Source organism: Stegastes partitus, unplaced genomic scaffold, assembly GCF_000690725.1.
Source record: "Stegastes partitus isolate 25-593 unplaced genomic scaffold, Stegastes_partitus-1.0.2 Scaffold602, whole genome shotgun sequence".
Classification (NCBI taxonomy): domain Eukaryota; kingdom Metazoa; phylum Chordata; class Actinopteri; family Pomacentridae; genus Stegastes; species Stegastes partitus.
In genome coordinates this window covers 60,214-87,840 of record NW_007578333.1, presented here as the reverse complement: position 1 = coordinate 87,840, position 27,627 = coordinate 60,214, and the positions used below count along the sequence as shown (strand labels likewise).

The 27,627-nt window shown below is 44.0% G+C and overlaps 1 protein-coding gene across 1 annotated transcript in view; it reads left to right on the top strand.

Annotated features, from left to right (window-relative positions):
* The window catches only part of LOC103362784 (calsyntenin-2), a gene marked incomplete at its 3' end in the record, with an annotated part of 206,548 nt that overhangs the window by 119,126 nt on the left and 59,795 nt on the right, over positions 1–27,627 (top strand). The window contains exons 6-8 of the mRNA XM_008289268.1: positions 4,858–5,043; positions 6,775–7,032; positions 9,192–9,313. Coding sequence (XP_008287490.1) covers positions 4,858–5,043; positions 6,775–7,032; positions 9,192–9,313 — 566 coding nt within the window. The remainder of the gene's footprint in view (positions 1–4,857; positions 5,044–6,774; positions 7,033–9,191; positions 9,314–27,627) is intronic.

The window sequence follows — 27,627 nt, the reverse complement described above, 5'->3', positions numbered from 1 at the left end:
GTTTTGGTGTCCATACATCAGACGGTTTCGGGTCCAGTGAACAGATTCTGGTCACTCCTCCCTCCAGACAAACAGACTACAAACGTTCAGTCTTCCATGAGATTAAAAACTCCTAAGAAGTGAAGAGAGTGAAACCGCCCTAATCTCTCCTCAAAGCCTTCGCCTTTTACTACCTTGGTGTTTGTCCAGTGCTCTCTAACCCATAAACCTTAATCACCTACTTCCAAGCTCAAGCCGAGCCTTTCTCACCTATCTGAATGCGCTCCACGTCCTCAACTCATTACCCCTCGTTTATCCTTCCTCATTCCCTCACTCCTTTCCATGCATCCTTAACCAGACTCCGCTCCGTCCTGCCCTCCCTCCCGTCCTCAGAGCTAAAGCCAAGTCACCGACAGGTCGTTTTACTCTCACTTATCTGTGGACTGTGTTATTAAGTTTGCTTGAGGTGAGCGAGGCCCGCACAGAATCTACCGCCGGCGCAATGCATACCAGTTAGATTTCAATCCCACTTGATCCCCACATGGCCTGACGTCACGCAAACATTGACAACCAGAATCACATGAGATCAAGGCAGCTGCAGTTTTTCAGATCCAGGCCTCGGAGTGGCTCTCCGCTGAGTGCACGGCCTCAGGGCACGACGGGAAAGCAGCCGACCGGTTCACGTGTTCGCTCGGCAATATCAGCACGTCGTAGAGGCGGTTTTGTCTTTTTGTTCAATCGGACAGCGCTTGGCTTTGTTATTCCGATTCTGATGGTTTATTTTGTGAACAGACGACGTGTTGTGTGGTTGATCAGATCATCATAGTTCTCGTCTGTTGCAGATCGACGTTCAATGTGAGGATTGTAAAAATAAAATCGATAAAGATGTGACAACAGATTTATACGCAGCAGCAAATCAGTGTGACGCTGATTATGAGCATTGATGTGAAATGAAGGTGGAACCAGCAGCAGTGATCAGGAGCCCTGGAGGCTGCGTACAGTCTGTAGCGGATATACGGGTCTGATAGTGTTTTATTAAATCGGAATCAGATCTAACAGGATATGAGTGTTTCTGTGACTTCATGCACAGACAGAAGGCTGCTGGAATCTGTCCGACATGACTGCAGCCTTTTGTCTCTGCCCCCTGCTGCCGCCGCCGCCGCCCGCTCTCATCTGCTTTCCAAGCAAGGTGCTGTTCATCTCAAACAAGCCTATTAGTGGAGTGTCTGCTTCAGCCTCTCCCCAAAGCCAACCGGCTGAAAGGTGCAGCTTCACTCTGCAGCACTGCAAAGACAAAGAGATGGAAACGGATTCAACGGTTAAAATCCAGTGGATTTTGTAGCTCTTTTTAATAAATGAGGTCATCTCTATGTGTTCATTTTTTCACATTTTGGAAAAGGCGATTTTCTTGTTGAGACTAATGTTAGTCGATCACTTCCAGCACATTTTACTGTGTTGGAGGTTTTCATAAAGACTGGAAACTGTGATTTCACCCTGCGGTTGGTGCAGCAGCAGACGTCCAGGAGGACGGTTGTCACCACACAGTTCCAAAGCAACAAGCACAGACGACAGCTTTGTCTGCGCTGGTCGTCACATTGCTTTTTTCTTTAAACTTTTAGTCAGAGCCAGGCTGGCTATTTCCTTCTTTTTCCAAACTTTATGCTAAGCTAAGCTAGCTGTCTCTTGGCTTGGGCTTCTTCAGAATCAGACTCAGAATCAGCTTTAATGGCCAAGTACGTACACAACATACAAGGAATTTGGTTTCGGCTGTAGGAATTTGCACGAATAATAGAAATAGGAAAATTTAAAAAAATAAAATAAAGTAAAAATAACTACAGAAAGAAAGGAATACAATACAATAAATATGAATAAAAAATAAAACAAGATAATAAGACAAATATATACAAGAATTTACACATCCGAGTAGAAAAGGTTTATGTGCAAAATAGAAGTGCAACAGCAGTTGTGGCTTAGACAGTGGTATCAGTTTTCTTATTTAAACTGTCAGCAAATGTCAAATCTGTCCTTCAGTACACAAAACTTGAAGAAGTTGATGTTGTAGAGAAACCAAGAGGGGAAAAAAACTGATGATTTGCTCTAAATGTAACTAGAATTGTTAAAGTTAAAGCTTATTTCTTGGGACTTTTGTGCTTTCTTTTTGATAGTCTCAATGGGGATAGACAGGGAACGCAGGAAAAGGGAGCAGGAGCATGACCCTGAGTAACCGTCTGGACAGCTGGGATCCCAATAAAGAAACTCGTTACTCAGTGAATTTGCACCCATGTGGTATGCGTTTGGCAAACACCACCTGTAACCAGAAATCTTTTTAAAAATCACTTTCTGCATCACCAAGGTTATCTAGTCTATCTGCTTTGCTTCCACTCTAAGCTAAAAAGTTGCCCGTGTTCTGCTGTTGCTTTAGGATGTCGTTTCAGCAGTCGTTGCTGCTGCCTCTGAAAAACGGCATCACAGCAGCAGCAGCTTACCAATCAGCCAGTACGTCAACTCCTGACTAGCTTTGAGCCATCAAGCTGTTAAGGGGACCAGATGAAAATATGCTACATAAAGGGAGTAATCAAAAAGTGGGACCATTTATCCTTCCACACAATCAGCCAAAACGTTAACACCACTGACAGGTGAAGTGAAGAACATTGATTACAATGGCTCCTGTCAAGGGCCAGGAAATATGAGGCAGCAGCTGATTGCTGCCAGTCAGTTTCTGAAGCTCATGTGATGCAAGAAAAATGCACAAGTTCAACGCAGTTACCTGAAAGACGTTGACAGGTCAGATCATGTCCAATACAGAAGGTTATGTTGGGGGTTTCTGGTTTGCAGGGATTAGAACCTACCAGAAGTCTTCAAAAGGGAGACCCGGTGATGCACGTGGGGAGTGAAGGCTGGTCTGATCCCACAAAAGAACCACGACAGCAAAAATAACAGAGAACCTTTAATGTCGGCTATGATAGAAGGATCACAGAACACACAGTGCATCACAGCTTGTCGTGCACGGGGCTGCAGACTGGTCAGACACTGGTCCATACTGACCACTGAAAGCCCCTGCAGTGGGCATGTGAACATCCAAACTGGACCGGGAAGCTTTTATGCTTTGTTAGAGAAAGTCATGCTTTTTTTACACCTCATGCGGGCAGCCAGGTGCTTGTTTATCTGGGGAAAACACAGCAATAGGAGGCAGTATAGGAAGAAGGGAAGCTAACAGAGGCAGTGTGATGTTCTGGGCAGTGTTCTGCTGGGAAACCTGGCAACATGGCATTCATCTATAAACCTCTATAAACAGTCGTGGCAGCAGTATTTCTGATGGCAGTCGCCTCTTTCAGCAGCACAATGTGCTTTCTCACTCTGCAAACGTTGTGTAGGAATGACAACAAGACGTTCAAGGTGTTCTCCAGACCACACTCCCATCAAGAGTCTGCCTGATGTGCTAAAGAAAAAAACACAAGTCGATGCATTGAGGTCCCACCTCAGAGCATCCAGACATTTAAAGGACCTGCTGCTAAGCTGGTGCCTGATACCACAGGACACCTGCAGAGGTCCATGCATCAACCGGTCAGAGCTGTTTTGGTGGAACGAGGGGAAAAAACCCAAATGAGGCAGGTGGTTGTAGAGGCTGATTAGTGCGTACGTACACAGTGGCTGTGTGCAGAGAGGACTGTGTGTGTGTGAGGGAAAGCTACAGAAATGTTTGTGTTTTTTTGTGCTCACGCATGTGTTTTTGTCCTTGTTTAGTATGTACCATTGTTTGTGCCTATTTTCATCACAGCCACTGACAATCCCATAGTAACAGAGCAGCAGCAGCCCACAGCGACTGCAGGCTGGGGAAGGTAAATCAACTACAAAACAGAAGCAGTGCGTGTGTGTGTTTGTGCACGGCGTAGTGAGTGTGTGTGTGAGGAAGTGAGCATGGCAGATTTAACAGTCTGGCGAGCAACAAAGAGCTGTTCCCCTTCTTCTTCTTCTTCAGTCAGCTTGCCTTCATGCTTGTGCCTCCAGCTCCTAGCCAGTAATGCTCAATAGATAGACGGAGAGATAACAGGACGGACGGATTGGAACTCATTTGCGTGCACAGGCAGCGTGGACGGGACAGAGCGGTTGAGAGCCGGGCATCCAATTAATTCGGTGTCGGTGTAACTAGTTTCATCAGTGATGATGCAATGGTGCTGCTGCGTGACAGAGGCAGGGATGTAAATAGAGTGACAGACATCCGACTGAGCTAATGCCGGAAATCTATGCTGACAGCGTTTACCGATCTGCTGGAGCTGCTTTGTTTTGAAACTGAGATAATGAGTGAGATTGGCTCACTGTAAACACAACTCCAGAAAACATTAAACAGGCGACATAATTTTCAGTTCATTCTCGTTTTATCTCTGGCAGCGACTGCAGACGAACACATATGCGCGCCACAAAGGCTGAAAAAATGATTGGGAAAGTGAAAGCATCACCGCTACACAAACTAATAGCCTGCCCTGACAGAAAAACACAATTCACAGCTGACAGGACAGACAGTGACAGCGTAATGACTATTGCTGCTAATGCAGGTACTGCACTGCACTCCAACAACAATGCAGCAATTTCATTAGGCGGCCACATTCTGCCAGAAGGATATTGAGTTGTGATGCCAAAAATACCGGTGACAGTGAAAAATTGGAATTGGTGTCCTGTTTTGATGGTAGTCTAAATGGACAAAATGAGGCGGAAACCATGCCGTAACAAAAGCAACGAGTAGGTTTGTGAAAATCAGATATTATTACAGATCATAATCTGGATCAGGCTGGTGTTTCCTCTCCAAAGAACAGACGCTGCGCTTTAATATACCCTCTCTGCCAGCCGTAACACTATCACTCCATCTCTCGCTTTTCTCAGGGTGGAATAAACGAGTGGACTACGAGCCAGGGACGGGCAGCAAGCAGCTGTTTCCCAAGATGCACCTGGAGACCTGCGGCGGGCCTCTGTCATCTGTGAGGACCACCGTGGAGCTGCAGACCAGCCACATCGGGAAGGGCTGCGACCGGGAAACCTACTCGGAGAAATCTCTGCAGAAGCTCTGTGGTGAGTTTGTTCAGTGGTGTTTGTGTTGTGAGTAAGTTGAGGAGATATGTAGAACATGCAGTGGACGGATGATCAAAGGCTTCTGGCTGCGGCAACAAACTAAAAGTTAGAGGACTGAATTAGAAGTAAGCTCCAGCCAAAAGCATCACTGGAGTCCACACTTCCAGTACCAGGGTCAGACGGAGCCCGAGGTGCCGTTTTCTCTGCCCCTTTTTAAATTAACATCTAAAAGCTGCCGGTCCGTGTTGCATTCTTATCTCCACTTGTGTCCCTGGTAAACCCCTGCGCTAAATGAAGGCACCAGAATGGCAAGTTAAAGCTGTGTCACTAATGATGTGACAGAGCGAGGGCATTAGCCGCCCCAGATGCAGCCACGCTTTCTCCTCAGTGACTGATGAGCAGCCGAGCCGCCGTGTCAGTGCCCAGAGCGCCGACAGAGCAGCCCAGCCTTCCCGGCTCCCCCCTCCCTGCCCACGCTGCATTGCCAGCAGGGGGGCTGGAGTCATCATCTTTGACTAACGGCCTTCACAAGCCACATTCCAGCTCATCTGAATGCACGGCACCCCCTCCCTGCCTCCCCTGGCTCCCAGTCCATGCATGGTTTACCACTAAAGAGTCCCTTTCAGGCACCTCATAATCGTTATCTGATAGCAAATAGAATAAATTGTAATTGCTTTTTTAAAGCACAATCAATTTGAGATAATGTACAAAGACATCGGGCAAAGAGAAGGCTGCAGCTGGGTGCTGGAGAAGTCGATGCGTATTTATTTACTGAGGGAATCTAATTACTGGAGTCAGAACGCACCCTGAGTATGCGGTAGAGAAAAACAGAGCTTTACAGACGGAAGAAAAACATCAATTAATGTGCTAATGTTGTGGTATTAGCAGAAATGAACAGATGCATGTTGCAATTGTTTTCCTGGACAAGGGAGACATTGTAAATTCTTACGCCGCCCATTTTTTCTCGGAACAGTATGGTTCCCGTATCGGTTTGAGTCATTACCACCCGTAAGCTGTTACAAATGATTCATAAATGTGCTTTAAAGGCATGAAATGCAGTTTTCACTGTCAGATGGAAAGGCAAAGACAGATCAGTAAAAGCATGTCAGATACATTAAGGGCCAGTGAGAGCTATGTGGCAGAAACAATGTTCGTCAAGGTGACAGCTTGAAAACAAAGATCATTCAGGACTGAACACACTGAGGTTATTATGTCAAAGGAATGATGGAGCTGTTTTTAAAGAGAACATGAGAAAGGCAGTGGGATGACTCAATGCATCGCATTAATGATCGGAGTGTTTTGTCAGGATGTGTGGGGATCATATAACAAAAGTGTCAGCTCTAAACAAATCATGTGATTGGTTGATACACAACACAATGTCCTTCTCACCAAGTCCTTGCTGTGTCTCTTCTCTTTGTGTTACCATAGTGCTCGGTCAATATGTCCTCTCTGTTTCCATAGAGGCACATTTTAGTGGTGAGCTATGTTGTGAATTTATGAACGATGACTCACATCTCTTTCCTTTTGAAAGTTAGTTTCATTTGCCATGAATCAATAGCCACATCCTCTATCCATCTCGGCCCATTGATTACATATTAAGCCGTGCCATCTGCCTTACTCATAAGTAATCATTGCCAAGGTTAGGGCAATATACACTGCGTATCTGCCATGATTGTTATTGACACATCTCCTGTCGCTCCTTTTATTTGTTCCCATGGCAATGACCCCCAGGTGCCTCATCAGGCAGCACTGACCTTCTCCCTGCTCCCAGTGCCGCCACCAATTGGACAGCCTCCCTGGTGACTGACAGCGGGCGGGACAGCGACCTGATCTTCAGGTTTGACGGTCGTCAGGCGGCTAAAATCCCCGACTGGGTGGTACCCCAGAATCTGACGGACCAGTTCACCATAGCAACGTGGATGAAGCACGGGCCCAGTCCCGGGCTCAGAGCTGAGAAGGAGACACTGCTCTGCAATTCTGACAAGACCGGTGAGTCCTGTGTTATTTCTGATCAGAAAATCCCAGGAATCTAACTGTACCTATGTGGTGCACCTCAGTGACATTTAAAGAGCTTCTACGGTGTTTCCTATTTACACTCACATACCAGAGGCAGTAGAGCTGCCATCAGGAGCAACTTCAGTGTGTTTCCCAAACGCTCTTTGGTATGTGGAGGCATTAGCCGACAACCCTGCTATAAATGGACAACCTGCTCCACCACCTGAGCCACATCACAAGACTTAAACCACTAACAAAGTATTTCTACTAAGGCCCCGTTCATACATAGTTGGGTATTTACAAAAACGGATCTACGTTCTAAAAATTAACATTGTTCGCACCAGATCGTTTTCAAAAAAATCTTCATTTACACAAACCTGCTTAAACACGTCGATAAGAGCGGCTATGAGCTGCCACACCAACAGGGGGCAGTGTGACGAGAAGCATAAAGCCATGCTAGCCAATCAGAACTCTGGAAAAACCCAACAACGAATAGCACGAATTACTTCCTGTTACTTCAACGATAATGGCGCGAGGGTCGATTGTTTGGACCGACAGAGAAACTGACAAACTCTAAACATGGTCGCACACTGATGACGCTTTTATCGCACACTGTGACGTCAAGCTCCGCCTCCTGCTGTCTACGTAAAGACCACAGACTGCATAAGAAAGATGGACGTAGCAACCGGCCATGAAAATGAAGTGTCAGAAACCTGCAGTACCGCTACGTCCACTAGCTACTGGCTCCAAAAAGCTCTGGCTCCGCCCCCCTCCAACATTTTTGGCTCCAAAAATCCAAGATGTCAACCAGGAAGTAGCGAAACCCTGGCTTCATGTTCTCAGTGCAGAAGCCAGCAGGTGACGTCACGGTCGCTGCGTCCATCTGTTATACAGTCTATGGTAAAGACGGAGTTTTTCCAAGTCTCCGCTTTGGTCGGAGTTTTCGGAAATGATCGCTTTGGGTGACTTGTAGCTTCGTTTACGTGTAAACCAACGGCATTGAAACATCACAGTTTTTGCTGTGTGTAAACGGGGCCTTATTCTGCTGGATGTAGGTCACAAATCTCAGCTGAAGTCCAAAAACAGTTGAAATGTGCCCCTGTGATGTGTCTAACTGATATTTGGCCCCAGGCACTTCACTTTAGTTAACTTTAGGTTTGCTTTTGCTGCCAGAAATGTTCCCTAAAACGTGCATTAATACCAAACTAATGTCCTATTTGCTGATGTGTGAGGAAAGTTTGCAAAACAAAAACAAAAAAAAAACAACAGCGCCCAGCTCTTTTTGGGAAAGATAGAATTCTACAGTAAGAACCGATGGGCTTGAGGTTTAGAGCCGCACACAGCAAAGTATGTTTAAAAGTATTTTGTGGCAAATAAAAAACACAGAACACCATCTCCCTCAGTCTTTAACGCTGTTTTCCTCAGACAGACGAGTTCCCACCAACGTGTTGCAGCTGATCTGATCAGAGCACCACAAATCAGCCCGCGATTCCATCAGAGTGGCACAAATCAAATGAGCGGATTAGTCGATGCCAACCGGTCCTCGGATCGGAGGTTTGGTTGCACCGCACCAGGGCGGCCGACTGACGAGGGAGACGCTGTTGGCATCGCAAAGAAACTCAGGGAGAAAGACACGAGCTGCTGCGAGTAGGACAATAAAAGGCCACTAAGACAAGCAATACATTTGACTTTTTCCATGTTGAGACCAGAAACTGCAACTCAGCTGATCCCTCTGACACGTCTTGTTTGTGTGGAAAAGCCTTCAAAGCGCAATAAAATATCTATAATTGTACACAGATGAATTTTTCCTGGATGTGACAGATGCAACGTGAGAGTTGAGCTGTCTGTTATTTTTGCTTATTTTATACTTATGAGTACATCAAAGTATGCAGCTACATGGACCTCTTTTCTAGAATAAAATGTAAGAATGTCCATGAGTGTAGGATGGATGTTGGAGGACGGGTCTGTTCAAACAGTGCTACAGCTGACATTGAAAAGCTCCTCCAGTCTTAATTCAGCTATGCGATAGTCGGCCTTTCCCAAAGAGATTATTTAGATTTTTAAAACTCCTGCGATCTCTCCCAGTGTTGTGCGCTTTCAGATCAGCTTTACCTGACAGGTGATCCGGTCCTTTCTCTTTGTCCCTCCCACAGAAATGAACCGTCACCACTACTCGCTGTACGTCCACAACTGCCGCTTGGTGTTTCTGCTGAGGAGAGACTTCACCCAGGTGGACACCTTCAGACCGGCCGAGTTCCACTGGAAACTGGAGCAGGTAAGGCGCTGAGCTTGTGTTCTGAGCGCGTCCCGGGCTCACCTTTGTGGATTTGGTAAGCGGGTAAAGGGCCGATCTCATAGAGAGCTATGGAGCCTCTGGCCTGGATTAAACCTGCATCAAACATCCGCTGGGGCGTTTTTTTTTCTTGGCCTCCTCCACGTTGGCCCGGTCCTCGCTCTGGTGATGGAGGACTGTGGGGCTCAGAGACAGAGCGGCATCAGGAGCCACCGGTCGTCCGCTAACAAGCTGTTTGTGTGTGTAAACAATAGCTTGTGCGTTTTTCTAATTAGCTACATGAGAAATCCTTCTATAATAAAACTGCATAATCTTTAATTAACCCCAATCAACCTACAGAGCTCACATAGCACTTAATAAGCACACAATTATTTTAGTGACTCTTCAATAAATATTTGAAAGGATATGAAGATATTTCATTACAGCTGTGTTCGTTCTCTCTCTTTGGCCACTTCATGCTAATATTTCCTCATGGACTCAGATGCTAAACAGAGTGTGCTACCTGACACGGGTTCAGATATGTTGGTATGAGCAGCACTTAAAATGTTTTGGTGAAACACAGCCGGAATAATGAACGAGCTGTTGGTTAAAATGTGCCATTATCTCATCTATTTGGAAGATTCTCATCTTGTTTTTAATTAAAACGCAGTTAATTGTCAGCGTAATTATCATATATGGCTAGAAATTAGACAAAACAACTTTGTGATGGATGCTTGAGCGAACAGGCATGCAATCAGCGGAGACAGAAGCTGCGAGGTCGTCGGCGTCCGTCTGTGTTTGTTGCGTGTCGAGAGCAGCAGCTGCCTGTTGATCAAGGATGCCGTCTCGGAGTCAGACAGGTCGCCTCGGCTCGCAGGACCCGGCGCTCACCTAGCAAGGACATCTGATTCAGGAGGGAGGCGCACAGCTGAGCCTGGACATCCAGATGCAGCACCCCGGGGCTAATTTGATCCGACAGATCACATGGTCTTGATTGGAGGGAAAGCATGAAGCAGGTCATCCATCAGCCTCCTGACACAACATGGACACAGCTGAGCTCTCACACTGGCTGGCTCTGTTTTCTCGTCCACCTCCGCTGTTCCTCTTTTTGACTTTTCGCGTGTTGTACTGTACTTTCTAAACACCGTCGGCCTTCTGAAGATGAATCCACACGTCTCACAAACCCCACTGCTTTCGGTCGCTGAGAAAATCTTTGTGTCGACAGTCAAAGGTTTTCTCTTTTCTTTACTGAAAGATAAATGAGCTAAAATGATTTTTTATTTTTTTACAGCATTCAGGGTCATTCAGCTTCTGCTAATGATGCTGAGGTCACATCTGCTCTACCTCCCAGGCAGTTTAGTGGGTTTTTCAGGGTAATTTACATTCATCAGGAGAGGACTGTAATATTTTACACACTGATTCCTGTGTATGCTAAACATTTCAATCTGACTACTTTAGTTAATTAATAGTCCGTTCTAGTATTCGTACACTGTTGACCTGATTTATGAGCTGCTGCATTACGTACAACAGCTATTCTAGGTTTAAGTTGTTATATTGAATTTATTTCAATTTAGTTCAAGACCAAATGAAGGATGCAGTGTTTCAGTGAAGGCTGCTTGCAGTAATGCGTAGGCAGTATTCAGATCTGTGTCTCAGGGAGGAAAATTTACCAAAGATTTAAAAGTGTTAACTGAATAGTCAAGTAAGCAAAGGCTCAGAGATTGTTTTATTGTTCATTTGCCCAGTAGATTTTTGGTCAGATACTTGCAAAACAGACATTAAATGAACCCCGTCTGCTGTCTTTGACTCGTAGCTGCTAATTGGCAAATATTAGCATGATAACACACAAAACTAACAATGTCAACATGCTAAACGTGTTTGAAAGGGCCACAGTGACCATGTTAGAACATGTTTTCCTCATCAACTGAAAATTTTTCTTTACAGAAGCTGATTTTTGCCATCAGGGCCAAATGCAGCTCATGACATTTAGGTCACGTCTGCAGGATTTTTCATGCAACTTATATTATGTGCATCCTATATGTTGACCTGATTTGCAGGTTGTTGCCCAGTCCTACAGCTACTGCAGGGATAAATCAGTGTAGTTAGAGTTTAATTACAATCCACTGGATAAAAAGGAAGGACACCACAGCGAGCATTTAACTGTTTACTGAATCATTTCATTTTTACAATAAGTGAGACATTTAAAGAGTTCTCTGGTCTTAATTGATCCAATATTCTTGTTTATCACTAAATGGTTGCAAAACATCAGCCTCATCTGTACTCTGACTTTTCAGGACGTGTTAACCTGACAGCATGTTAAAATAAGACTGTTGTCATGGGGAACATTATGAGCATCGGTAGGTTAGTGTTGTCATTTTTATACTGACTGTGTTAGCGTTAGCATTTAGCATAAAGCAGCACTGTGACGTACAGAACACAACACAAGTGAGTACGCTCCGGTGCAAAATCACCTCAATGCCCAGTGATTCTGAATAGTCTGACCTCGCAATAATTGCATTTGAACAATCAAAAACAAATCCTTTAGCAAGACAATATTAAAAAACACAGAAACACAAAAAAATAAATACATGTGATCACTGAAACACAATTAAGCACATCTGAGATTTCTAATTAACCTAATTAGTTATGAAATGAGCTGTGGACACCAGAACTTTCTCAGTTTTGGATCTGCATAACGTCAGCATCTGTGGACGACATCCAAGAAAAAAAAGAAAAGGTTTTGCTTTGACACTTAATGGCCAGATGTTATGGAGTAGTGAGAGTGCCAAATTACACAAATAAATCAAAAAGTGGAAATAAAAAGAAGAATTAATAAAATAAAAAATAGATAATGTGGCAATATAAAGCAATATTTCTAAAAAAATTAATCCATAGAAGAAAAGGCTAATAAAAGTAGAAATATAAGGACAAATAAATAAAATAATAATTTCTTATTTTTTTCATTTTTTATTTAGTTTTATTTTTAATGATTTTTTATTTTAAATTTTTTTAATTTATTTATTTATTTATTTTTAATTATTATTTTTTATTTATTTTGCCAACAAAACAAAATAAATGTCCATGACTACCACAGTGACTGCATCGTCCTGACAGTGAAGCACAGAAGTGGGAATGTGATGATATGGGGCTGCATTAGAGCAAAAGGTGAGAAGGAGATGACACCATGAACGTCTGTAGATATATAATATTACCAGCTGAGAAGATGACTGATAGTCTGGCACAGGACAGATGTTACGGCACAATACAGATTCAAAGCACAGAATTACGAAAGAGCTAACGATGCTTTATGTTTGAGCTACATGCTAATGCTAACCTGGTCACAATGGCAATGTCAGTCATCTGTTTATCATCATAGTAATCTTTAACATTTTGCTAATTAACTGAGAATGTAAACGGCCCTGACCGAGCCGTGGATCTGAAGCGACCTTCACACGGAGCACTTTGAAAGGCCAGAGGAGGTCATTTTCACTCTGATGCGGTCGCTTGTTTGTCATAAAGTGTAATTTACTCATTTTAAAATGCATCACATCACACATGGAGGTAGTTTCCTCCTATGCCACGTTTGATGAAATGTTTACGGAGGATTCTGACGGGCATTTTCTGCGGTTTATGAAAGATCAAGACAGGCTGCTTAAAGTTATCGTGGTTTATTTATTTCATTAGCTCTCCAAGGAGAAACATGTCTGTGGCCTACATGGGCACAACTCTTTGTAACGGGCTGCACAATAGCTGCTACAGAGAGATGCTCGAGCGCTTCTCGCTCTCATCTTCCTCGCTCTTGTTAAGAGTTGCCTCTGAAACCCAGGGGCATGAAAGGAAACTTTCATTAAGTCGCTATCTCCCCTCGCCTCGTCGCCCCTTCCTCCTCATCTCCTAATGTCTTTTTAACAAAATGAACTTCTGAATACCTCCAACCCAGAAAACCCCTCCGCAGAAGAATCTCCTCCTCTCTCTGCATTGGTTTATCACAGGAGTCCAATTAATTTCTCATACAATCCAATCAGGCATCGCGAGCTGCTGCATAATGACTGGGACGGCGGGGCGAGATGGTTGCAGATATTAGTTCTACCTGCTCCAAGATGAGTGTACTATCTATTAATACCAGACACAGTAGTTGGAGGCAGCGTGGCTTTATGCACATCGCTCCATTGTGTTCGGCGCGACTCAGTATTTTTAAGTTGTGCAGCCGTGATGCGTGCATTGTTGAAAGCTGAGGCCTGAGGTTTTTATTGACTTCACTGAAAAGCTTGTCTTTTGTACGCAGCTTCATATTCTTTAAGCGCATATCTGGATTCAAGCATCTCAGAGAAAAAGGCTGTCAGTCTTGGAGATGTTTTCTGCGTGAGCCGGTGCTGAATGAGCCCCTGCAAGTGTTTATATCAGTGCAGAAATTAGGTCTGGGTGTGCACAGTCCGAAAAATAGCCTTTGGCACCTGCAGGAGTCCAGGAAAGTCAGCGGCTGGAGGAGTGCCACGCGCAGCCAGGCTCGCTGTTTAGTTCCTCCACAGTGTATTAACAGCTTATGTGGCAGCTTCAGTATTCCATTGATCTGGAAAAATAAAACTAATTTGAATAAAGTCGGCCGAGCCATTTGGAACTATTTGCTTTTCAAAGGGCGCTAAATGAAGTCGTCTGTTAGCAGCAGCTCTGCGGCGCTGATCTGTTTTGTGAAGGATGCGTGTCAGGCAGCTGCTGGGAATGACAACCCGTTTGATATCACATTTGTCACTATTATTTTAAAGCATTTTAACCCATGAACTCTTTTTTTTTTTTTAATTCTCCTAAAAGAAAATCAAAAAACAAATTCAGTCACAGCTGTAGTGTCGATGAACTGCCTCTATGGATAGAAGACACTCGCTGTACAGACACAACCTGGTCCCAGTACAAGAACCACTAAGTTTGAAAAAGTTAATCTCTTTTCAAGCTCCAAGGGAAACTCCTTTATTTTAAGAGCTGGAATTCCAATTTTCACATTGGAGAACCTGCGGGCTGTTTCAGGACTTTTTCTTCTGAGAAGCCTTGGAACAGTTCAGTCCTGTTCAGGTCTCAGGGCTGATTAATAAAAAGCTGAGAAGACAAATGCAGATTTTTTAAACCCAGACAGGACAAGGACTCAACAGAACTGAAGCTTTACAGGCTGTTGGATCCTGCAGTACAATGGAAACAGAGGTCCTAAAAGGGCAGGTCAGGGTTCCTGTTAACGTTCCTGCAGTGGAAATCTGCCCGTTTGAGGCCTTTCATGTGGGTCCTGCCAACTTCCTACAGATGTTCAGGGAACTCCACCAAAACAGTCCAATGCACACTGGGACCAACGGCACAAACCTCTTAGGACAGGGTTCAGTTTGTTTGTTTTTTCTGCTGGATTACATTTGTAATATATTGCAAATAGATTTCTAATCTGCATGTCTTTGCAATGGCTGCAAGGTGGATCAGTGGTTAGCACTGTTGCCTCACAGCTAAGAAGGTTCGCATCCCGGTGAGGACACCCGGGATCTTTCTGCGTGAAGTCTCCATGTTCTCCCAATGCAGCGTGGGTTCTCTCCGGGTTCTCCGGCTTCCTCCCACAGTCCAGAAACATGCTGAGGTTAATTGGTGATTGTACCTAGACCCAAGTGAGGATTAAGGTGTAGCGATGATGGATGGATGGATGGATGGATGTCTTGCAATGCATTTCAGTGCTTCACTATCGCTCTGCTTTAGCCAACTAATCATATATGTGTGACCCATCTGCACAAAATCAGTCACATGGCGCCTTGGGCTGTATCCGGATTACATTAACACATGATAAAACATTGATTTGGGGTTTATTACTTAGATCAGTCCATTTATTTGTTTTCTACATGGATGTAACCTATAATACTACACAGCTCCATAATGCTGTCAATGCGACTGATTTCATGCAGATGGATCACATGTATGATTGGACTCATCAGCCTGGTAGACCAGAAAGTGGAAGTTAAACATATGGTTTAAATAAAAAGGTCCTATTTTAACACAAGCCATGCCATTTACTCCACTCCTAGTCAAACAATTCTGGTGCTTCGTCTTAACCAAGTTGTAAAAAATACGTTAAGGTGAAAAACTGGACTCTAGCAGGTCTCACATTAACATGAGCCGTAACGGCCAAAGGTATAGTAACGAGACCCGGGTTGAAAATCACTAAAATTACGCTTTTTGGGTCAGTTTCCAGATTCTGAGCCTCGATGCAGTGCTTTGTTAAATTGCAGATGGGATGCGCGTCTGGCCCATTACGACCATCAGAGGTAGGAGTTCTGTTTGAAGTCGTCTCATATTAAGTGCCGGTGGCGTTTCGCTGCTTTCATGTTTCCGTAGAGTTTGATAATGTGACCCACGTAGAGAGGTAAATGGAAGGGCCGGTTGTACAGTTAGAACAAAGCCTTCAGTCTGTCCTTGCCTGACAGGGCGGAGGGAGTTTGGCAAGAGGAGAAAATCAATGACAAGTCACCTCAAGCCTTTCAGCTGGCAAAAAGAACAAGAAAAACCGACTGGGATAATTGAGATCTAAATGATGTTCCACCAGGAGTCTAAATTGAATGTGGAAAGGGCATCATTACCTGAGGCTACCCCACGGAAAACACTTATTTTCTCAGAAAGCAATCAAGCAAACACTCAGGGGGGACTTATTCTGATTTCACAGGTGGACAGTGGTGGGAAATATGAAATGTAATCAGCGGCCATCCGTGTGGCGCTGCACAAATGTCAGGAAGTTAAAGCGAGTGACACGGCCGCAGAAGGACATCTGTTGTCTCATATGTGCAGCATGTTCATCAGTGGATTCAGAAAATTTGTGAGAAATCATTGCTGCAATTTGCTTTCTGAGTAATTGTGTTATTTCTATTCATCAGTCAGACTCTCCAGACAGAAATATTCGTCTGCAGCTACAGTCCAACTCTAGTGGATAGTTTGCAGAGACACTCCAGGTGTCTGAAGCATACTTTCTACTTCTCTGCATGCATTTAAACCATATGCTAAGCAGCAGAATTAACCCACAACGGAGAGGATTTACTCAAAGATAGGAAACCACTTGTTCCCTAACAGACTTTTGCACTCATTAGATTTGCTTATTTCCCAACTTCATCATCTGAAACCACCAAGGCTGGCTGTCCAATTGGGCATAGCAGGAAACAGCCCAGGGGCCCAAACTGTTCACCGGGTCGCACTTAGTGTGCGTTAATTTAACTGCAAATTTGTTTGTGAAAACTGTGAAGATGATGATGGGAGCCTCAAGGCAACACCTACATTCTTACCGAGTCTTGAGAGACCGTTGTCAGGGCCTGAAGTGAAAATGTAGTTTTAATGGCTTTTATTATTCACGTCTTAGAATGTGCGTTTCGTCAAATGAAGTCGCGCTTAATGAATAAAAAACAGACCCTTAAAACACAGAAGATGGTCAGTGGGGCCTCTGAGCACTTTGTTTTTTCTTTTTTTTTGCCTCGGAGCTGTCCAGTGAATTAATTTGAATCTGGAAATTATTGCTTCTAATACTATATAATGCGTCCTCTGTGGCTGTGTGGATGCAGTAAACGGAGATATCGGTCCATGATAATTGGTCCATAATAACGTCTTTGTTGCTATAGAAAAAGGAGAGTTTACACACAGACACATCCAGCCGACGGGTTTCTTCTCTGTGGCAGCAGCCTAAGCAGGTCAGTTCCTCTCCTCTGCATCGTTTCCTGTTTCTCTGGGACATGCTGAGGTGTTCCTTCCCTCTGGTGAGTTCTGGGTCTATCCTGAGGTCTCCTCCCAGTTGGACGAGCCAGGAAACCTCCTCAAGGAGACTCCCGGGAGGCCCCCTGATCAGATGAACCACCTCTGCTGGATCCTTTTGATGAGAAGAAGCAGCGACCCCACTGGTGAACAAGATCCCAAGGTATCCAAACTTAATCGCCTGAGGCAGCAACTCAGGACCGATCCACTGGTTTGTGGCAGAGAACTATGGCCTTATAATGTACCACCCACCCAGACACAAGAAGCACGCCCGTCAATGGCGCGATCTGCCGGCATTCTCCTCCCCCTGCAGGAGCAGCTTGAGAAACACGACAAAGAGCTGCATGTGTTGACCTGTTCTCCAGATCCCAACCTGATCCAGTATCCGAGGGATGCTCGACCCGCCCTATAGCACAGAATCCAAACAGTCCAAAGCCAAAGTCCTGGTGCCAAGACACCCTCAAAGATCCCTAACAGGCTGAAACTGTTTTGGCGGCAGCATTAGCCAGGTTGGTTTATGTATATATAGTATTTTTATATATATGATTTTTTTTTTTCTCACAAACTGCATCTAATGTGATTTCAGATCCAAATTGTTGGTTTGAATATCGCTGGGCTGCACTCTAACAGTAAATTAAGCTTTATGATACCAATTCAAGCACTTATTCGTCACAATCGATCTATACGCTCCCGTCCCCGTCTTCACTGGGGTATAAAAGCTATTAAGCAAAGTGTGTGCGTGCATCTATTGTGCACATCAACAATGGCTGAGTGTATGCTCAGTCATGGCAATAAAACACGGAGAACAGCGTGTTTTTTTGGGGGGAGAGTTGTTGTGTTTTTTTTTTTTTCCCCGCCAACCACTTGGCGTGATCTCCCCCTGCAATTGCCTCCTAACTGGTCCAGGCTCATTGTCAAAACAAACATCTCCTGAGCACAATTTGAATGCCGAGCATCTGGCATTTTCAAATTGCTGATGTGCTGCTGTTGACTGCTGTCATCAGAAACTCCTTGTTAGTAAACTATGGGATGTTTAGGGACCAGCCTGCCTGATGAGGTTATGAAATTATGTTGTTTTTCTTATAAAGTCAGGAAAAAAAAAAAAAAAGGTATCGCTTGCAAGAAAACAGTGGGCATCTGTCTCCGTTAGAGAGGAAGAGTGGCGTTCACACACACTGGTTTCCTCTCAGGCCCAGACCTGCTCTGAGGAGCACAAACCATTACCACAGACTCAAATAATGGCACATGCAGCTGCCTCCCATTTTGTACCACATTAATGTGCAAATGAGGGGTGTGAAATTTCCAACACAGCATCACACAGATGAGTGAGAGAAGAGGCACGGTGTTGTAAATTTTAAAATTTTAGCCATTAAGCTGAATGATTCACAATAACAAGGGGAAACAAATGAAAATCCACAAAGGCAAAGAAAAATGTGCGCTTCTTGTTTGTGTGCTCTGATTTGTTTCTTAAACATCAAGCAGAAGTAGCGGCCTAGTTAATAAAGAACAAAGAGTTCTGTTTGTTTTACTCTTTATTTCGTTTATGAGCTTAACAGCTGACAAACGTATTTAAATTTGTGCAGCGGGAACAGAAAAGAGGGAAGAAAAACCTCCATGCAAACATTTAGCAGCTCTCTCTGTATCTTGCTTCATCTGTGCTGCTGTTTTACCTTCGTTCTGTAAGACACACTCACACACAGCATCTCTCTCCTCATGGGAGGGGTCGTGTTGAATGATAGATGACTGCTCCTAAAGAGCTCGCTAAATTTAGAGCCCCGCTGCACCAACGGGCTCCGAAGAGCTCGGTGGGCACGCACACGGGTTTTTGAAGCCTCCTCCTGCCCGTCTAGAGTCCACGCAGGCTTTAGCCAGTTTCAGCCCTGGTTCCTGTGCTGTCCGTCCACCTGAGACCCCCTGCCCACGTAGATGCACACACAATTTTGCTCTCCCCGCTTTCACGTTAAGCTCCAACAGATGTTTTTTTTTCCCTGTGTGTTTGAAGCCATCTCACTGCTCCGGGGTCGGGACTAAGATCTGGCTGTTTACCCAGCTCAGGGCGAAGATCTCACAGCTTTACTCACAAATACTGTGACCGCTGTCCAGCTGCACCTCGACAGCGTCGAGGGGGGGACTTATATTGGCCTTTTCACATGATCATCCATGCCACTCTACCTGTAAAATTGCATCAACTGGAGCATGCAATTCCTCTGTGTCAAAATCCCTCTAAAATACAGTTGTCACTACAGCCTCCATCCACTCTTTGGCAGCTCATAGTCACATCAAAACGCTGGATTTTTATTTTTTCTTCCCAAACACCCTCTCCTGGATTTTTGATATTGATTGGCAGTCATGCAGATGGCCTTGTTTGTATTCAAGTGGAGGATCCTATTGACAGGAAGAATCAATATCCATGGAAAGATGAAGGGTGGGAGGACAGAGGAAGAAAAGGAACGATAAAAGGGACAAAAAAAAAAATGTAGGTGGACGAGAAGAAACGCCTCGGGGGGACGAAGATCGACGGAGAAAAACAGACGACGGAGCAGAAAGCTGGAGAGAGACGGGAGAGGATAGAAATGTCAGAAATGACTTCCTACTGGGACAGACACATGCAAATATATGTAACGTATTCGAGGGAGTAGCTGGAAGAAAATCGACAGCAAACAACAGATATCACTCAGACGCAATCTGTTGGCTGGACGTGATAAGCAACGCCGCCGATGACAGACGGACGTGAGATCAATACAGTCACGCAGCGTGTAAGGAGACAAAATAATATGTAAAATAATTTAATAAGCGAAATTGGAGCGGGCGGGTTTTCGTCGTCGTGATCCTCTCAGTATGATATCACTCATTCATCACAGGCTGCATTATCATATTCTGTAGAGGCGTCTCTCAAGCTCCGCTATCACGGTCTGCTTCACAAATGAAATCAGCCTTTATTACAAACACACTTTCCAGGAGCCACTTCCGTGTAGTTTTCCATCATTTTTATTTCTTTCACATCCCGGCATCCCAGGATAATATCGCCTCCCTTTTATGAGAGCGGGAAGCACTGTAGGTCCTAGATAGGCGGGGAAAAGTGCTGGAGAGGCCACTAAATGACAGCGTGGAGGAGCAATGGCTTTTATTAGCTCGCTGACGCTAACTCTGAGAGTGTGTGAACCCGTGTGTGACGGAGTATCGGTGACATGCAGGCGGATACAGATAGCGCTAACTGAGCAACGGGCTGGGAGGAGCTTCCTGTCCGTGATGAGCCTTTATGTGTGTGTGGCTGCATAGCTTGAAGGGTGTTTTTGTAGTTTTAAATCATGCACATGTGTGACAAGTTCAATGAAAAGGTCACGTGAAGTCTGACATCATCAGCAACAAGCTCAAGTCAAGCCTCAGGTCCCCAGTGACGAATCCGATTCTTCACGACAAATTCAGTCAGAAGAAGTCAGACAGGAGCCTCAAGTCATTTTTGACAAGTACAAGTCAGATCACAAGTCATTAGTGACAAGTCCAAGTCATGTCTAAAGTCCTCTGTGACAAACTCAAATCCTTCAAGATGATTTTAAGTCACTTTTGAAGTCATTTGTGACGAGTCCCAGAGAAGCCCCAAGTATTTCTAACAAGTACAACTGAGACCCCAATTTCAAATAAAGTATCAAAATCCATCAAGACAATTACCAAGTCGTGTTTGACAAGTCCACAAGAAGCCTCGAGTCTCTATTCAAAAGTCAGATCTCAAATCTTTCAAGACAGTTTTAAGTTACGTCTCAAGTAATTAGTGACAAGTCTGAGAGAAGTAATTCTGAAGTCAGTAGCGTCGAGTTTAAGCCGAGTCTCAAGTGACAAGGTGTCAGTAGGAAGAAGTTCATATCAAGTCATTTATAAGAAGTTCAAGTCATGTCTCCAATCCTCTGCAACACGTTTAAATCTTATCTCAAGTCCTTTAAAAGAATATTGAGTCCCAAGTCATTTTTGAGTCCCTGAGAAGCCTCAAGTTTTTCTTGACAAATCTATTTTGATGAATACAAGTCATTAGTAACTAGTTCAAGTCAAGTCTTGAGTCGTCAGAGACACGGTCAAGTAAAGTCTTATAAGAAGTTCATATCAAGCTAGTTATTTGTGAGAAGTTCAAATAATGTCATTCAAGACAATTTTAAGTCAGATCTCAAGTCATTAGTAACTAGTTTAAGACAAGTCTGGAGTCAGCACTGACGAGTTCAAGTGAGGTCTCGTGTCATTCGGGAAAAGTTCATGTCAAGTCCAGTTCTAGCCTCAAGTCATGTGTAAGAAGTTCAGGTTATGTTTCTAATTCTTTACGACAAAGTCAACACTCACGTATTTTTTGACAAGTCAGAGCTCAAGTACTTCATGACAAGCTTAAGTCAAGTCTCAAGTCATTTTTCAGAAGTGCAACTAAAGGATGACATGAGGAGCAACATGTTCAGATCAGGTCTCAAGTCATTAGTGACAAGTTCAACCAGTTTCTCTGATGTGTTGTTACAAATTCACATCTCAAGTCATTCAAGACAATTTCAAGTCAGGTCTCAAGTCATTTTTCACAAGTCTATCAGAAGCCAAAAGTCCTTTTTGATAAGTACAAGTCAGATCTCAAGCCATTACTGACAAGTCCAAGTGAAGACTGATATCATCAGAGAGGCAGAAGTTCAAATCAAGTCCAGGTCAAGTCATTTGTAAGAAGTTCAAGTCGTGTTTCTAGTCCTTCATGACAAAGTCACATCTCAGATCTTTCAACACAATTAAGTTCACGTTAGTTTTGAGTCACTTGTGAAAAGCTGCAGAGAATCATCAAGTCTCTTTTGACAAACACGATTCAGATGTCAAGTCATTAGTGACTAATTTAAGTCTCAAGTCATTGGTTCAAGGGAAGTCTCTCAATCCTTTGAAACACAATCAAGTCTGAAGTGACAAGTCCCAGAGGAGCTTTAAGTCTTTTTGACAAGTCACTTCTCAAGTCCTTCTTGACAAGTTTAATTCAAGTCTGAAGTCATTCGCATGAAGTTTAAGTCTGATGTAATTAGCAGTAAGTTCCAGTCCGGTCCTTAGTCATTAATGACAAGTCTAAGTCAAGTCTCAAGTCATTTAAGATACGGTCTAACATCATAAGAGCAACGTTCGAGTGTAAGTCTCAGGTCATGTAGCAGTTATCTGTTCATGCTTCCAGAACTTCAGGACTCTTTAACTTCGCGTCTCTCTCTGGACTCCTAATCGCTAATAATTAATCAATATGGCATTTAAACATTCAAAGCCTTACATCTTTATTTGTGTGCTTCTAGTTCAAACTTCCCAAGTCTCTCGACTAATTTTGACTATAAAAATAGGGTGAAGAAGATGGATGGACAAAGCACATGACGGTATTTGTTCGGTGCTGCAGAGTTGTGTTTAAGCCTTTGTGTACTTTCTGTGTCCGACACTAATGCTGCATTGTAGCAGCACTTCCCTCGTTCGCACAGTTGCTGCGATGCTTGTGTGTGAGTGTGTGAGAAGCTGGAGACCTCTGATATCATTTTGTGGTAAAAGGGAGCACAAAAGCCAAATAAAAGAAAATAATAGTGCAGTAAAAGCAGCTGTTCGGTGCCATTCATCATATTAATCTGGACAACGTGGCTTCGCTGAATCCACTCTTCTTCCAGCAAATCTCTCCCTTTACCCTTCGCCCTTTCCTCCCTCGCACTTTCTTTGTTTTTTTCCCACCAATTTGTCTTATTTTCTCGCCAAACAGCACTGCAAACTCTCCGCCCAGACTTTCTGCCTACCCAAATAGTTTTTAAGAGGTGAAGTTTATGTGCAGTGCAGCTCTTGCCTCCGACTGGCTAAAGCACTTCCTGGATTGAGGGTGGCTGTCAGAATTTGCAGTGAAGATTTATTGCGCACATCCCACCCTGACCTTAACTGTGGTAGGAGAAGGGGATGTGGAAAAAGAGATGAATTGAAGAAGAGATAAGGGGGGAGAGGCAGAAGAGTATGCGAGCCTGGTAGAAGGCTGGTAAATTTGGCGTAGGAGTATCTGCGGTGTACGCGGTGTCAGGGTTTAGATAATCAAGAGAAGGCGTGTGATGGATGTAGTGTGGCAGTAGGGGAGATGGCACGATGCCCCCGCCCCCTCTCGCCTCCTTCCACCACTCTGCTAAAGGTCTGTGGCAACTTTCACCACTGCTCGGGTTGTACTAACAGTTGAAACCTGTGGGACCGTGTTTTTTTCTCACCGAGGCTGCTGTTGTTTCACGATCTCTTCCCTCTCTGTTATCTGACTGCTCCTCCTCACCCAGACATCCACATCCCCTCACAGTCAGTCAGCAGTCTGCTCCGTTGCAATATCTGCTGATGTATTTAAAGCAGCGTATACAGACACACACACACACAGTGGCCGACGAGTAGCTCCAGGACACGGTGACTCACCGCGCTGGTCGGACTGATGCAACGGCAAACCTAGCATCATTGCAGGCATTAATAATGAATTCAGGCCCTACAGGGTATCAGCACTTTTTTTACCTCCTACATACTATGATGCCTGCTGTTGCCTGCCGACATCACTGTTTCTGCATCAGAATTGCCAGACAACAGGGATGCTGACACGGCCGACCCGGGCCCACAGAAAAACGCTAGAATGTGAGTCTGTAGAGCAGGGGTGTCCAATCCTGGTCCTCAAGGGCCACAATCCTGCATGTTTTAGATGTGTCCCTCTTCCAACACACCTGATTCATATTATCAGGATCGTTATCAGGCTTCTGCAGAGCTTGATGATGAGCTGAATCAGGCGTGTTGGAAGAGGGAAACATCTAGAACATGCAGGATTGTGGCTCTCGAGGACCAGGATTGGACACCCCTGCTGTAGAGCATCTGATCATCGACTAAACCCCGTCTGATTTTCATTCAAAGTAACCCCCTCCTGTTGTAAAATGGCTTAGATGTTACGCTTTGGTGTTGCTTCCTTTTAGAAGGCTCTCCAAACCACCTCTTTGCCTCTCGCTGCAGCTCGAGCACACTGCCTCAGCTATGAATCTGCTCCCAACACTGTAAAACTATTGTAATGTTGGAGTCATTCAGCCACAGCTGGTCCAACTGAGGCAGATTCTGAAGAAGAGGAATGATACGAAAGTCCTGTGACGGGAGGATTGGTTTCTTAGTTTGTTGTCTGGAAGCTTGAATCATGTTTTCAGACTGTCATTAGTGCGCTGTGGTGAAACACTCATGACATGTCTTCAGCATTAGAATAAAACCCAATATTAGCATGTTAGCATGGTACAACGCTTGATTTTCATTTGAGGAGGTCTTCAAAGTGGGAGATGACGGTATTTATTTGGCATCATTTGGCCAAAAAGTCCATATAGAGAGGAAACTAGACCTCTGCTATTCACATACAAATGAATGTTAACCTTTAGCTCGACTGTCTTGTGTGTTTGAAGTGTGTGGTTGGAAGAACAACAGAAGGAGGATTTCTGTCTACTGTGGCTTCAAGCTAGGAAGAGCCATAAAAGCTCACATGGACCAACACAACATATAGTATTCTGAGACATCCTGTCAAAATCTATGGGCCTGAACATGTAGGTCTGTCCTTAACGATGAGCCCAAACGTAGCCGTGATCTTGACTGTTTCGCTCTAAATGCAGCCTAAAGGTGCTGATTAATGTAAATACACCCTCCAGTGTCTCAGCCTACAAGACCTCAGCTCTGCCGTCTTACAAATCCCCCTTAAACTCCAGCACATACTGTACACACAGCCGAGCCCTTGGTGCCAATTTTAGACTTTGCTGCACTTCTATCTGGGCCTCCTCCAAACCCAGATCAGAGGGTTCGTGTCTGATTTGAATATGAAGTACTGTAGCAACAGGCTTAAGTGCTGCAGCACGTTTGCATATCAGTCAGACTGGAGAATAGAGAGGAGACAAGATAAAAGAGAGGGTGATCATTTAAGGGCAAACACATGTTTAACTCATTATAGGCCCCATGTTGTTCACTTCACATTATCTCCCTCTGATATGAGAACACAATCCCTCGCTGCCACAGCTCCAATCTAACACGAGTCCAGGTTATTGTCTGTTAACAGCCTGTTTTTCCAAAATATCACTATCGGATGCTGGATACCGATACAGACAGTAATTCACAGGTGAAGCTGCAGCACAGTTAGATTTAGCTGCAGAGATGCCTGAGTTTCCTGCCGGGGATCAGCTGGGGTGAAATAAGGTAATCCGGCTTCCGTAACCGAATATTCTCACTTTGCAATGAGACCCAAAGCAAAATGCTTTGGGGACGCTTGGATCCCCCCCAAAAAAAACCTTATGTGGGCCAAAGTGTTTCTAAAAGTAACTCTGAAAAATTGTGTTGTTGTGCAAGAAAGCGTATTTATGTTTTTCTAGAAAGTTAAAGGAAAAGGACTGTGTGTGTGTGTGTGTGTGTGTGTGTGTGTGTGTGCGCTGACTGACTAATGGCGTGGAGTTTAGTTTTTCAGGCATAAACTACAGCAGTTAAAAAGTAAGACAGCTTTCTTTATATTCTTCTGGTTTTTGCTTGAAGCATGCTGCCCATTCATCAGCTCTCATATCCAGCAGTAAACAAAATCACGTCTTCATCTGTCTTCTGCATAAACCTGGTTTCGGCAACAACAAGAAGAAGAAAGAAAAAAGAACACAAATCAATTTTAGATTGTAGCAGGGATTTTGTTATTTATTTTCTCAAATGGGCAATGTGTAAGTGAAAAGCAGATGTGCACGACGGCGGGAAAGAAGTTTAACAATGCGCTCACATGGGGAGATAATGTGGCTGCCTGTTTGACGTAGTGCAGATATTAAAGCATTCTGCAGTAACTCAGTATCTTTTATTTTCCATTAGATTATACGGCCGTCTGAATGTGTTGTCTTGCTGGGTTATAAATGTTCTCTGTTTACCTTGCTTTTTTGTTGTTTTATTTCCATCTGATAAACTTGGTCTTCTTTCTTCCATCCCTTGTTCTGTGGGTTGAAATGTTCTTGTTCTATTGGAAGGAGAAAATTAAGGAAGCGTACGAGGTAATAAGACGCGCTGCTGATCGATAGCAAACAGGCATCCCAGAGCTCAACAGCACTCCTGAGCCGCCGAGGAGTACTTGGAGTTACGTTTAGAAATGAGAAAAAAACTGCATTAGTGTGTTCTGACACACACTGATGTATTCACAGAGTTTTAAACCCTGAGTGTGTGACGCTTGAGCCAACATTTCTTTTACGTTTTACTTAACTGGCACCATGAAAGCACAATAATTAGCGACTAGAAGTGTCTGTCTGCAACCCGTCTGAAGCTATAACTGTGTGACTGATTCCCAGACAAGTTCTGAAGTTACAGAAAAAGAACGTTCTTGTTACGTTTTCCAAGAAGCTACGACAATAATCCACAACAGATGTCACAGGAATAATGATGTCGCCTCGAAGTGTACGTTGAGTTAAACATGAAAAGATGTCCGTCGCATCCGTGCGTTCAGGTTTGAATAAGTTATGAGTCAAAGAACGAAGGGACTTTTTGATGCAAATTGCAGCCATCGAATGATTGAATTATATCACAGAGCGGTGCAAGAAGGAGTGTTCTTGGCTGCCTTAAAGAAAATGCTGTCGCTGGTCATAAAAAAGTTCAAGAAGTAAAGATAATTCTCATGAAACAGGGCACCTATAGGAACATCTGCCATGTTTTTGAGTCATTTATAGTGAAAGTTCCAGCAAAGTTGTTGCATAAAATCTAAAAGAGAAGAAGATGAAGCCGAGCCTTTCTTCCTAAGCTACTTAAATGTCAGGAATACTTATGTTCCAGGAGAAGCACCACTGTGAAAATTAGGTACTGTCAGACATGCAGTGTATTCACAAGACAGACCTGGCTGCTGCAATCTTAATTAAAGCTCAGGATCTGGCAAAAAGCAGGAAAATAGTATATTTAATCTTTAATTTGGGCTGATGTAACAAAGCGTACTTTCCACTGCTTGATGGCTGCATTATGACAGCGTACCAAAGTAGTCTTGATTTCCCGAGGTACAGGAGAGAGAGAGAAGGGCTTTTGTTCCTCCATCATTTTAAAAGCTTTTTTAAAACATCAACTCAATTTAAAAGCATTTTTTTAGTAACCATTCCACACAGAAATGCCTGGTGCAGAGAAGAGAGTGCAATAGTTGACATAAACCCACCAAGAAAGAAGGGATGAGCTCAGATTTGTTACCTCATTAAATATGATTCCAGCAGCTTCAAACCCACCAGCTGCACAGGAGTGGCTCAAATTTGTAAAAGTGGGAAATGCACATCATGGTCACAGCCAAGTATTTGTGCTCTTTGTGATCTCTAGAAAAGGGGAACAAAGTGCAGGTAAGTGATGCATGATTGACAAACCTCATCTTACTCCCATCTCCTGGTTGTCAGGACCCATTAGTGTCTCATTTGGACATGCAAGGTGAGCAGTGTGGTCAGATGGATGGATAGAGATCTGTGAAGGTCATAAATAGTCACCATTGGTCCATAACCTAAGAACTGTGACAATTAATGTCGTGAAAGGTTTTGTTCTAACCCAAACCATGGACACAGGACACAAACTTTGATCTAAATACATCT